This window comes from Pelodiscus sinensis, chromosome 27 (assembly GCF_052426305.1).
Source record: "Pelodiscus sinensis isolate ZL-2025 chromosome 27, ASM5242630v1, whole genome shotgun sequence".
Taxonomy (NCBI): Eukaryota; Metazoa; Chordata; order Testudines; family Trionychidae; genus Pelodiscus; species Pelodiscus sinensis.
Window position 1 is genome coordinate 17,391,693 of NC_143078.1, and position 13,297 is coordinate 17,404,989.

At 47.8% G+C, this 13,297-nt stretch overlaps 2 protein-coding genes across 6 annotated transcripts in view; one reads left to right on the forward strand and one right to left on the reverse strand.

Annotated features, from left to right (window-relative positions):
- The first annotated feature begins 795 nt into the window (after positions 1–795).
- Positions 796–13,297, forward strand: part of LMOD1 (leiomodin 1) — a 36,599-nt gene continuing 24,097 nt past the window's right edge. The window contains exon 1 of one of the 2 annotated variants that reach the window (XM_006135734.5): positions 796–1,232. In XM_006135734.5, coding sequence (XP_006135796.3) covers positions 972–1,232 — 261 coding nt within the window. In that variant the 5' untranslated portion in view covers positions 796–971. Of the gene's footprint in view, positions 1,233–9,377; positions 10,418–13,297 lie in introns of those variants that run through there. The other variant, XM_075910328.2, reaches the window with a different exon arrangement.
- The window catches only part of TBC1D22B (TBC1 domain family member 22B), a 67,821-nt gene continuing 62,587 nt past the window's right edge, over positions 8,064–13,297 (reverse strand). For 2 of the 4 annotated variants that reach the window (XM_075910330.2, XM_075910331.2), the window contains 3 exons: positions 10,731–10,847; positions 9,264–9,382; positions 8,064–8,600 (listed from right to left, as the gene is read on the reverse strand). The gene's annotated coding sequence lies outside the window, so the exon portion shown is untranslated. The remainder of the gene's footprint in view (positions 8,601–9,263; positions 9,383–10,730; positions 10,848–13,297) is intronic. The other 2 variants (XM_075910332.2, XM_075910329.2) reach the window with 1 other exon arrangement.

The following is a 13,297-nucleotide window of genomic DNA, read 5'->3' on the forward strand; positions in this document are numbered from 1 at the left end:
AAGAGGCTCTTGCACCAGAAGGAGCTGTCTGCACGGCCCCTTCGTGCGCAAGAAAACCCCTCTTGCGCAATGCCGTTATTCCTGAAAATAATCAGCGTAACAGCATTGCACAAGAGGGTTTTTCTTGCGCACGAAGGGGCAGTGTAGACAGCTCCTTCTTGCGCAAGAGCCTCGTCCGCAAAAATGGCAGCTCATTAGATATGCAAATGAGGCTCGGCAATATTCCACACTTAGCCTCATTTGCATAGCTCTGGCGCGAGATTGCACGAGTGTAGACATAGCCAACGAGATTTCAGGGAACTGTAAATATATATAGGGAATATTTTCTGAAAATGAACGTTTTCCTAAATGCTGTGCAGGTATAGGATGGTCTCTTGCATACTGATATCAAATTCAGCAGAAAGCTAGGAATTAACCGAATGTGAGCTCCAGCTACACCTTTCAACCCTGTGATGGGAAAGCAAAAGAAGTGTTACAGTTAGCTTTAATGTCTTTCCATATGGACACATCCTAGAAATCCACAGCTCTGGATTCTTCTTTCCTCCCTGGTTTCAAAGCCCCAGCCTAGCAGCATTTTTGTATGTTTTCTCACTGTGTTGTCCCATTGCCTTTAAAAGGCTAAATGTTGAGTACTAAATTTGGTCATGAAGCTCTTCCAGATTCCCTGGAATGTCCTCAGGTTTCAAACTCTTCTGATACAGAGAAGCCCCACCTCCTGCCTTTCGTGGTTGGTTTTCCTGATCCACGCTGCGCTGCTGCTAACTGTAATTGGCCAGCTGCTGTACCAGCTCAGGTCCTCCCTTGATAACCAATTTATCCTGAGCTGTAGTAAGTTAGAGCTGCTTAGGTTTAACACTTCAGCACCTGAAAGGCAGGAGGAAGCAGTAGCTTCTGATCTATTATTTCAGTGATTTTCCTCCACTCTTTGACTTTGCGTAGCGTCACAGCTGTGCTTCTTCTCCACTGCCAAGATGTCCAGGGTAGCAAAATACCGAAGGCAAGTCAGTGAAGATCCAGATATTGATAGCTTATTAGCTACTTTATCTCCAGAGGAGATGGAAGAGCTGGAAAAGGAGTTGGATGTGGCTGATCCAGATGGGAATATCCCTGTGGGACTCAGGCAAAGAAACCAAACTGACAAGCAGTCGACTGGCTTGTTCAACCGAGAAGCAATGCTCAACTATTGTGAAAAGGAGTCCAAGAAACTTATTCAGAGGGAACTGTCAGTGGACGTAAGTCTTATTTGCCAGTATTGGTGCTGCACATAGGGACACTTGGAGAGAACGCCATCAGGCTAGCTTAGGATACAGAAGGGAAACTAATATTTAGGAGCAACTGGTGTGTGGGAAAGTGAGCAGACATGCTTCATGGCTGGCTGCTGAGAAATCTAAACAGCACTCTTTCCTATGCAGGGTATTCAGATCAGATGCTTTAGGAACAGGGTCAGGGAAATTCTTGAAATCCCAACTTTATTCAGAAGTTAGACGCCATTGCTACCACCTGGACTTGTATTCTGTTTGACGCTGATAGTGAATGCAAGGCTAACATTGCTTGGCAAGGCTTCTGTGGGAGGCAGCTTTTCTCAACAGAACACACCTCAAGATTTTGGTGCAGGCTGGGGAACCTTTTTTGGGTCACGGGCGAGTGACCCACAAAAGATCAGTGAGAAACAAAAACAAAACCTCACTCTAAAGTGAGAAGCAGAAGGGAAAAAACACTCCCATAGATGTGGCTCCCAACTGAGAAGCAGAAAAAAAGACACCTCACTCCTCTTGCGCTTTAGCACTGGGAGGAGGCACCGAGGCTCAGGGCTTATGCCCAGGTCCAGATTACATTTTCTGGGGGCCATGGGTTTAGTAGTTTTTGTGAGGTCCCCTCTAGGCTCTGGGGCGGGGCCAAAACGAGGGATTCAGTGTGTGGGGGGGGGGGCTGTTGAGGAGTAGGGTTCCAGGTGTCCGGTTTTGAACTGAACAGTCCAGTATTTGAGCTTTCTGTTCAGGAAACAAACTGAGGAAATAGAAACGCCCGGTATTTTCTAACTCAGATGCAATGTAGATTGTGATGTCATGTCAAGTGTGTCCGGTTGTTTTGTTGAAACCATCTGGCAGCCCTATTGAGGAGCAGGGTGGGGGTGCAGGGTCTAGATCAAAGATAAGGTGCAGGAGTGGGCTGGGCAGGAAGTAGGGTGCAGCAGTGGGCTGGGAATTGGGGTGCAGGGTCTGGATGGGAGGAGGCAGAGGATTGGGGGCCTATCTAGCACAGCTCCCAGTGGCCACAGGTGGTTACACACCACCCTATGCTTACAGGCACCACCCCAGCTACTCCTATGGGCCGCCATTACCAGCCAATGGGAGCCTACAAGTAAGCACAGAGACAGAGCTTCCCTGTGCTGCTGTTCCCAGAGCCTCTTCCTCCCCCGCCAGACAAGGCCTGTGCGCTGGATGCAGCATGAGGCTTGCCTTGATCTGGCCTGTGAGGCTTGGGGCTCCCTCTCACAATGGGCAAATCAGTGCTGGCACCCCAGCCACGCAGGGGAGTGCCTATCCCTCACGCTCAGCCCGCCACACGGCTAGAGACCTGGTGCCAGCTTTGGTGCCCCTGTGTGGTTGGAGCCCTAGCGCGGCTCACCCCTTGGCAGGGAGCTCTGAGCCTTGGGGGCCAGACAAGGCAAGGTGCTGGCCAGACAGTAGGTTACCCCTCCCTGCTTTAGTATCGTAAAGCAATGCTCAGTTGTGTGTTTCTCCACATGTGCGCACTCTGGTTTTGGAGAGTTTAATTACCCCGGTCTTTTCAAAACAACACACTGCTCTGTGGCACCTTGGAGACTAACACATTTATTAAGTCATGAGGTTTTGTGGGCAAAACCATCGTTCTTGATAGCTGGAGATAGTTGATAGCCATCAGATAGTTGGAATGGTAAGTTCAGAATCTGGGGTCTATATAACAGCAAAAGCAGTTACCTGGCAATTGTAGGGCCAGTGTTAATGAAGCTTATTAAGTCAGGCTAGATGTGTCTCATTCATAGCATTTAATGTGGAAATGCGAGTATTAAAGATGGGCAAATACCTTTGTAGTGCCTTAATCGGTTAAGATTTTTATTCAAGCCTAATTTGATAGTTTTGAACTTGTAAATGAACTCCAATCTGGCTGCTTCCCTCTGTAATAGGGTGATAAAAGAATGGATACTTTAATGTCCAGGAAGAAAATTTTCCCCTACAGGTTTATGTGTCTTGCTATTCCAGTTTGCCATATTCATTCTGGGGACCACATTTCAAGAAAGATGTGGAGAAATTGGAAAGGGTTCAAGAGAAGAGCAACAAAACTGGTTAAAGGCCTAGAAAACATAACCTATGAGGGAAGACTGAAAGAACTGGGTTTGTTTAGTTTGGAAAAGAAAGTCTGAGAGGGGACATAACAGCAGATTTCAAGTATCTAAAGAGGTGTTACAAGGAAGAGGGAGAAAAACTGTTCTCCTTGGCCTCTGAGGATAGGATAAGAAATATTGGGCTTAAATTGCAGCAAGGGAAGTGTAAGTTGGACATTAGGAAAAACTTCTTACCTGTCAGGGTGGGTAAACACTGGAATAAATTGCCTAGGGGGGGTTGTGGAATCTCCAGCATTAGAGATATTTAAGAGCAGGTTAGACAAACATCTGTTAGGGATGATCGTTTAGTTCAGGGGTCAGTAACCTTTCTGAAGTGGCGTGCCAAGATTTAACTTATTCACAGGTCTGTGTGCTCGGGAAGGTGGTGCAGAGCAGGGGCAGGCTGCGTACAGTGACCATATTTTCTGAACCAGCTGCAGCTAGGGAGAACGGTTTAATTTAAACAGATTAAGTGTTTTAACTTTCTCATATTAGTTTATCAAACTTCATTTTAAATAAAGTAAAATATTCTGTCCAACATAAAAGGTTTCAATGTTTTATTGATGGCATGGGTCAAAGGTCACTGACCCACAAAAAAATCAGTTGGGGACCACACAAGTGAGAAGCAAAAAAACGCCTCCAAAAAAACCCAATCCCCACTAACGTGGCCCCCAAGTGAGACACCTCACTCCTCCGGTGCTCCAGCCTCACAGGATGAGGGGAAGGGACAGGGAGGCCTGAGGTTCAGGGTTTCCCATAGGCCAAATGGATTTTTATGGACCCCCTTAGGCTCTGGGGTAGGGACAAAAATGCAGGGTCCAGTGTGCAAGATAGGGCTGCCAGCAAGTAGGATAGGGATGAGGTGCAGGATCTGGGAGGGAAGTGGGGCACAGAAGCAGGTTGGGAGTAGGGTGTGTGGCCAGGTGGAGGGAGCAGGAGCAGGAGCAGGATGGTGGTAGGATGTTTGGCTGGGAGGGAGGGTGCAGGAACAAAGGAGGGTGTCAGAGCAAGCTGGGGTGTAGGGTCGTGGCAGGGTGGAGAGGAGTAAGGGAGGGAGATTGGGGTGTGTAGGTCTGGGCATGAGGCTGGAGGCCCCACTGCCACGGCCACGCAGTCTGGGGCTGGCCCCTGAGGCTGGAGGCCTGGCTGCCATGGCCACAAGGGAGGCGCTGCTGCTGCAACCACACAATCCTGGGCCAGTCATGGACCTGTGGCACCTCTGGGGCAGTCAGAAGCTAGAGGTGATGCTGCTGTGGCAACGTGTCTCAGGCCGGACCCAGAGGTGCCTCTCAGGAGCCTCAGCCCCAGTGTTGCCTCCTTCCACTGCAGCCTAACCTTCTGCGGGGAAGAGAGAGCTCTCCAGCGGCTGCACAGGGGAAGGGTGGGACTGAGCTCCCGCCCAGTGTGCCACTGAAAATCAGCTCACGTGCCACTTATGACATGCATGCTGTACACTGCTGACCGCCTGATCTTGCTGTGAGGGAGCGGACTGGACTTGATGACTCCTCGAGGTCCCTTCCAGTCCTAGGAGTCTTTGACTCTATGACTCTAAATATTTGCAAGATTTCTTGGACTAGCAGAAAAGATGGGAGGTGTCAGAAGCAGGTGCTGAAGCCAAGGTTCCCGCTAATCTTTTCCAGTCTTCCATCTATGTGCAGAACACATTTGTATGTGCACCAATAGTAGAAACAAAAAATCTATGTGTGGGTGTTCCACTAATTCAACCGGGCAGCATTTGAATCTCCTGAGTGGCCGCACAAATGCCAACTTCCAGGGAATACGGGCTGCAATGCACTTAGCCAGCTGACTTGTGATTTTTTACTGTGACTATAGCTCAGCTGGCATTCACTCTTCGGTGGGGTTGGATTCATTATAACTTCCTTTCTATTCACTTTTCTTTTCCTCTCTACCTGGAGAATCTCATCAGTTTCTCAGGGACTCTGAATTTCTCTCTTTCAATGGCTTGCTCGTGTCATGTGCCTCCCATACAAGTATGCAGCTTTGATGGAAGCCAGTTCCATTTCTCTGCAACCTTTGTAAGCCTCTGGAAAAGAGATGCCGAGAACTGGCTTTAGTGTTGGGTGGGTGGGGAAAGGTTGGCTCATATTTGCCATTCTCTGCACATTTTTGTGTTTATTTTTTGCTATGGCAAACTGGATCAGCACCCAAAAGTGTGAAATTTAGACCCCCCGATGTGTCTGCAAGCTTCCATGTCCCAGCCCACCTGTATTAGGTGTTAAACAACAGGACTGCAGAATATAAACCATGTAAGAATAGTAAAGGGTTATGTGACACACTCATTTTAACAGTCCGTATTAACCCTAATTTCTTATCTACTCCAGTTTACCTAGGAACACCTTGAATCTGCGAGCTCACAGCAGAGTAATGTAGCCCTAAATTAGACTGTAAAGTCATTGAGCCAGGAACTGTCTTCTTACGTACTTGTATAGCATTTGTTTTCATAAAGCTTCCATGCTGGTTGTGGCCTCTGGATGCTGCCAGAATATTAAGGGGAAGAAAACTGCAGATTTAGAATGAACAAATGAGATATCTGATACCTAAACAAAAAATGAAATATTTCTGCCCGACGTGGGTTACATCCTGTGGCAGGATTTCTCTGGCTGTGAGAGCAGGGTACTCTGGCTACGTCTACGCAGCAGCATTGTTTTGGAATAACTGACGTTATTCTGAAGTAACAGTCTGCGTCTACACAACAGGAAGTTATTTCGACAGTGTCAAGCTGGAGGATTTCTTCCTCCAACTCCCGTAACCCTGTAAGGAAAGTCAAAGGAAGAGTGCTCTACTTTGGACTCCCTGCTGTGCAGACAGCGCCAAAAGCTGAAATAAGCTATTACGACTTATGCTCCGCAACTGACTTAGCTCAAGTTGCGTCGCTTATTTTGGCATTAGCACTGCTGTGTAGACATGCCCTCACTGACTTCCACAGTGTCTATATAGGATATTCTGTGTGGGCCAAAGGACTTCTGCCCACTCTCAGAGCCGGGACTTTACAACTCCCCATCTAGATTCTAAGGCTGCAAAATAGAGTTCACTTTAGTACCACAGGTACAAATTTATTCTCTCGCTGGCTGGCTGGCTTCCAATGGGAGATGTGTTCTTTGTAATGTAAACCAGGCTGAATGAAGAATTCCTGCTACCATAAAACAAAAGGTTGGTAAGGAACAGAATCCTGGTAGGGAGGGTTGTCGGGGTTCCCCCACCTCCTGAACCCCCGTAGTGGCACGAACAGGCTCCGCCAGCCAGTAGAATAAAGGGAGTTTATTGCATCTCCAGGACACAGCCCAGCACAGATGGAATCTGGTTCCAGGGCAGGCCTAGGATGCCTCAGCCCCCCTTGAGATGGGGGAGACTGGGCCCCTAAATCCCAGCCCCTTGCTTAGGCTGCTTCCTCCATCATCCCAGACAGCAACTAAAAAGTCCCCTCCAGCCCTGCCCCCCAGCCATGGGCTGGCCTCCCCTCCCCTCCTTCCTTTGTTTCTCTCCCTGGGAGGCAACTGGTCGAACAGGTTGGGAGCCCCTTGCCTAGTGACTCCTCCTCTGTCCTGCTGGGCCGTGCTACAGACAGCCACCAGTGGGGGTCACCCACAGCCCCAGCATAGCAATCAGCAAGGTACCAACACTACGTCACAGGAGGTTATGTTGCCTCTGTGTTTGAGGCTGGAGCAACTGCTCCTGGAATCCTGTGTCCAGATCAGGAGCCCACAGTTCAAGCAGGATGTTGATACATTGGAGAGGGCTCCAAGAAGAGTTATGACAGTGATGAAAGGGTTAGAGTCCTGCCTTGCTCTGAGTGAGAAGGGTTAGAATCCTGCCTTGCTCTGTTTGTCTTAACAAAAGGGTAACTTGATCAGACTCCAAGGTCTACAGTGACAAAGGTCCTCAGGTGCCTACATCCACCTTAAGCACTGCTGCCCCTGTGTGTGCATCTCAGGCTAGTGGTCAGGGCACTCAGCGGGGCTGGGGGAGACTGTTCTACCTCACTTGCATTGTGTCTAGACTACAACCCGCTGTCAGCGGAGGGATGTAAATGAGGCACCTTGAAAGTGCAAATGAAACAGGGATTTAAATATCCTGCGCTTCATTTGCAAAATTGCATCATGGCGCTCTTTCGAAAAAGCGCCATTTCGAAAGTAAAACCGCCGTCTAGATGCAGTTCTTTTGAAAACGGCAGGCTTTTTTGAAAGATCCTGTACACCTTGGTCTAGACTGCGGTTTTACTTTCAAAATGGGGCGCCATGACGCGATTATGCAAATGAATATTTAAATCCCTGCTTCATTTGCAATTTCAAAGTGTCTAATTTACATCCCTCTTTCGAAAGAGGGATGTAGTCTAGACACAGCCTTGGAGAAGGGACTTGAACCCAGGTCTATAACAGGATGGCTTTTTGCATGCACTTCACTTCTGGCCAGCTTAGGCAGTTTGTTGGCTTCTCTCCTCACTGATATTGGGAGCCTGGACATCTAACTCAGGGCTGAAGATTCTATGCTGGGCACCTCGGAGTTACACATTCCAGTGCCTAAGTTCCTTTGAGGATCCTGCCCTAGGTACCTACCAGGGAACAGCGATTTCTTGATAGTGGGCTCTTCAGTCTCGTAGACACAGATCTAACAAGATCCAGTGACTGGAAGGTGAAGCTAGACATTCAAACCAGAAATAAGGTAGAAATTTTTCAGTGAGAGTAATTAACCATTGTGACAATTTATTTACCTAGGGCTGTGGTGGGTTTCCCATCACTCTCAATTTAAAAATCAAAACTGGATGTTTTTCTAGAAGATCTGTTAGGAATTAATTCAGCCCATTGGCCTGTATATGCAGAAGGTCAGACTAGATGATCGCAGAGGTGCTTTCTAGTTGAATAATATCTGAATCAAGGGTCTATGACAGTCAGCATTCCACAGTGTCATGCAGATAGTCCAAGTTGATAGTCAGCATTTAAGGGGCTGTCCTTTGGAAACCTAAATCATCAGATTGCAGGAGATGCTCTGGTTCTTAATGGATTGTAAAAAGCCTTCTGCTTCTTCTTGCATTTGACATCTTTGGTGATGGCACATAGTTTTTGTTCACAGATAACACCAACCCTAAATATCAGCTTTATATTCGTGGGTATCCACACAGGAGTGGATGTGGATATCTGCAGATCTTTTTTGTAGATGCAGATACAAATTTTGTATCTGCACAGGGCTCTACTGAACTGGAGTTAGGATGAGACAGTATCTGTAATATAAAGGAAGAGGAAAGAAAGGGTAATTTTTGAAAAGTAGAAAGCAAGGAATGTTGTCATTAAAGTTAAACTTTAGAAACTTTGAAAAGTAATTCACACCAGGAGTGTACTTAGGGACGTTAAGTAACGATTAATTTGCTAGTCAAGTAGTTGATGGAATTTCCATTGACTACTCGACTAGTCGATAGGCACTTCCGCGTTCCGCCTTTGCAATGTACAAGAGCCCCATTAGGGGCTCTTGTGCATTTCAAAGTGGAATGCCACATGGAGCCCAGGGACAGTGGGAAGCCCTGCTGATCCCGGGCTCCATGCTGTGCTTTCACTTTGAAATGCACGAAAGCCTCCGCTGGGGACTCTTGTACATTGCAAAGGCGGAACGCCGGGTGGAGCCCAAGGTCAGCTGAGTCCCCAGCTGATCCCAGGCTCCACGTGGCGCTGCTGCTTTTAAGTACCCCCTAGTCTCCCTGCCCCTTCCTGCCTCGATCTGATAAAGGCAGTAAAGGGGGGGGTGACTCGTCAACTATCCTGTCGACTATCCAATAAGTATTTGCTTATCGGTTAGTCGACTAACCAGTCCTTTACATCCCTGGTGTGTATGGTGCGGGAAGGACTTTGTGTTGGAATGGGGGGAGGAAAAGACTGTGGGAATGACTCACTTTTCAGACAAGACGAGCACAGTAAGAAGCGATGTGAAGAACTGCAAGGTCAGTTGCTCTGTGGCTTGAAGGAATGATGGAGCCAGGGTCTTTCTTCGTTGGCCCTCAGTAACTTTAGGCTGTGGAAGACAAAGCATATTGGCTGTTGGCCACACTCTTTGGCAAATCTGGTGCTGCAGTAACTGAATATTGTGGAGCTAGCTTACTTCCTCTATTTCCATCCCTGGTGGGAAAGAACAAATATCCTTCCCCTTCCTCCACCTTGGCATTGTTAGGAACTAGAGATCGGCATCTGTAAAATGCCAAGTGCCAGCACTAGCAGTTCCGTGCCTTCTGCTTTGTTTGGGCCACATAAGTCATGTGGCCCTAGCAGCTATCAAAAGCAGGCCGCTTTTCTTATTCTCTAGACGGTAGGAAGCACGTGCAAAATTACAATGATTATTTAATTTTGTTCTATCGCTTATGCATAACAGACATATTTGGAGCTTTCTGATTTGCTCTCTGTGTCATCAGTTAATACCATGGCAATAATAAGTGACTACACAAATCTCTTTCCTTATATATAGATTTTATATAATGATCATCTTTGGCTGTACATTTGAGGCTACACTTGCATTTTGTGGAATGGTGAGGTCACTTAGCTTTCTGCTTAGTAGTTTGCAAGCCTGCCTGTACTCTCTGAACACCCTAGCCCATGCTCTTGATGAAATAAATCAAGCAAACATGGTACAGGCAGAAAACAGAATTGAAAGCATGGGTGAGGAAGAATCTGACCAACAAGAGAAGGGCATATAGTTTCTTTTCCTGGTAATGACTGTAAAAGCATCTTAAAGATTTGACTGTTTATAGAGTCTGAGATTCCAACTCACTGGAAATAAGACCAGGTTTTTTTTACTTCCTTAAACTATAGAAAATGCCTGGATCCAAAACATTGTGCAAAAGGGACGTGGCTAATAAATATCAAGGCAATTTTCTTTCTAGCTCCATGTTAGAACCTTGAGCTGCATGACGTTATTGCTACGCAGCTAATTTTGCAAGGCAGCATGGGAGTTCACAGCACTCCACCTCCCAGCGCTTGCCTGCTTTTGTTTAACATTCCAGTGCCTTTAAGGAGGATTATCAGAGGAAGGCTGGCCACGCTAACCCAAGCGGTGGTGAGAATTATGCTATTGCAAATATGCATCTTTTAAAGAGATACTGACCAGACTGCTAGGCTAAAATGATAGTTACCAGCTGAGGTTTGGATTCTAGACATTGCAATCTTCCTGCTGCCCCTGCTCCTCCTCCCCCACACCTCTTGGTTCTTCGCAGCAGAGTACTAATATTTACCATGAGAACTCTTTGAAGCACCTGTGGACCATTCTAGCTTTGCCATACCCCTTGTCTGGGAAGAACTGATCAGTTTTCCTGGATCTGGCGAAATACACAGAAGTGGGTAGTATTGTAAAGAAAGAGTTTCAGCCTTACCCTGGAAGGAACCCTTGAAATAATTTCTCTTTTCTGAGGACTAGCTCCAGACACCCCAAAAGCCTGCTGAATCTTGGAGGAGCGAGGTGAAAAGGGCAAACTTGAGTAACCATGAAGCTGTTTATAAACAACCCAAAATAGAAGTGAGTGTCTGTGCACTGGGGAGCCAAGTGCACATCTTGGTTATGCATTAATTAACCTTTGTTTCCTGTTGCTAGTGAGTGAAAATATCTCCCTGTTCAGTCCTTAGCCTTAGAAACATGCCTCTCTTTAGAAACATTGAGCAGGACCTCAGATATGCACAGAGATCCATGTTTGGGAGGGGGGAAACGAGGCATTGAGGTGAAATTTAGGTCAGCGATCTCCCAGCAATTTTCTAATAGCAGAAAACTTTTTAACAAGACCGATAAAGGCAGTCCGAGATCCAATGGCTAGAAGCTGAAGCAGGCTGGAGCTGTGGTGTACATGTTTGCTGGGGAGGGAACAGTATCCCTCGGGAAACAGGATGGGTTCTCCACTGCTGGAGATCTCTTTCTAAACAATAAGGTCCCGTTTAATCACAAGCTATCGGCTTGGTGCAGGAACCACCGGGTGAATTCAATGGCACACCCGGGAGCTTAGCTCTGGGGGAAGAGTGGTGCGGAGTGCCAGGAATTGTGCTTTGGTTTCCTGGGTGCTGTCTCTCTAGTTTTGGGGCTTGAGGAACTGGATCAAGTGTTGGGGTGAGGGCAGGAGGCAGGTACTCAGACCCCCAGACTGGGGCAGCTACGCACAACCTCACTGGCAGAAACATCGGCATGATTGAGGGTTCCCAAGTGTCCAGCTTTTGACTGGACTGCCTGGTCTCTGGTCAGCTTTTGACTGGGCCGCTAGAAGTCTGGTTGGCTGCAGTGGCCAGCTCCAGGCAGCAACCAGAAGCAGCCAGCACCCACAGTTCCCACTGGTCAGGAGCCGTGACCAATGGGAGCTGCGGGGACGGTGCCTGTAGGCAAGGGCAGCACACAGAGCCCCCTGGCCGCCCATTGGCTCAGAAGCCAGGGGGACATGCCAGCTGCTTCCTGAGTGCTGCCTGGATAAGTACTACTTGGAACCTGCACCCCAACCTCCTTCCCCAACCCAGAGCCTCCTCCAGCAGCCTGAACCCCTCAATTCTGATCTCACCATGGGACTTGAACACCCATCCCAGAGCCCGTGCCTGTTCCACACCCCAACCCCTTCCCTCAGCCTGATGCCCCCTCGCACACTCCAACACCCGCAGCCTCACCCCCAGCCCTGATCCCCCTCCCACACCGCAAGCCTCTTAGCCCCATCCCACAGCCTACACCCTTGCCCCCTCCAGTACCCCAGCCCCTGCCCAGCCTGGTGAAAATGAGTGAGCAAGATTGGGGAGAGCAAATAACAAAGGGGAGAGCTCGGGGAAAGGCAATCCGTTTTCTCCAATCAGAAAGTTGGCAGCCCTACTAGGCACCTTCAAGGCTTGGTGACAGCTGAGGCTTAGTGTCTAAATGTTGGACTTAGGGCCTAAAATGTCAGGTAGGCCCAGGAGCCTCATTGTGGATCTTTCCCTAGGGCTGTGTCTAGACTGGCCAGTTTTTCCGCAAAATTATCTGCTTTTCTGGAAAAACTCGCCAGCTGTCTACACTGGCCGCTTGAATTTCCGCAAAAGCACTGACGATCTCATGTAAGATTGTCAGTGCTTTTGCAGAAATACTATGCTGCTCCCGTTCGGGCAAAAGTCTTTTTCCTAAAGACTTTTGCGCAAAAGGGCCAGTGTAGACAGCAGTGAAAATGGCGATCGGGGCTTTTTTGCGGAAAAGCGCGTCTAGATTGGCCACAGACGCTTTTCCGCAAAAAGTGCTTTTGTGGAAAAGCATCCTGCCAATCTAGACGCTCTTTTCCGAAAATGCTTTTAACGGAAAAGTTTTCCGTTAAAAGCATTTCTGGAAAATCATGCCAGTGTAGACATAGCCGAGGGGTATATCTGCCTCCTCTGTGGCTATTTGCTGTTAGAGCAGAAACCGCACAGCCCTTGGTGCTTCCTCCACCCTCCATGCCAATGGACTGACTAGGACTCTGCTTTGCCTCTCTTTTACACTTGAGAGGAATTTTAGTTTCTCTTTTAGGCTATGTCTACACTGTGGCACTACTTCGAGATACCGGAATATCCCAAAATAGCAGCAAGCCCATTATTTCGGGCTGACTATTCCAATGTCCCTGTAAAACTCATTCCACAAGGAGTATGGGACATTTCGGAATAGAGGGTTATTTCAAAATTATGAGATAAGCTATTTCAAAATCAGATTGAAATCAAATACTCCATGGCTGTGTCTAGACTGGCATGATTTTGCACAAAAGCACTTGCTTTTGCACAAAATCTTGCCGCCTGTCTACACTGGCCGCGAGTATTTGCGCAAGAACACTGACTGTGTAATGTACAAAATCAGTGGTTCTTGCGCAAATACTCTGACGCTCCCGCTCAGGGATAAGCCCTCTTGTGCAAGTATTCTTGCGCAAGAGGGCCAGTGTAGACAGCAACGTTAATTTCTTGCGCAAGAAAGTCCGATGGT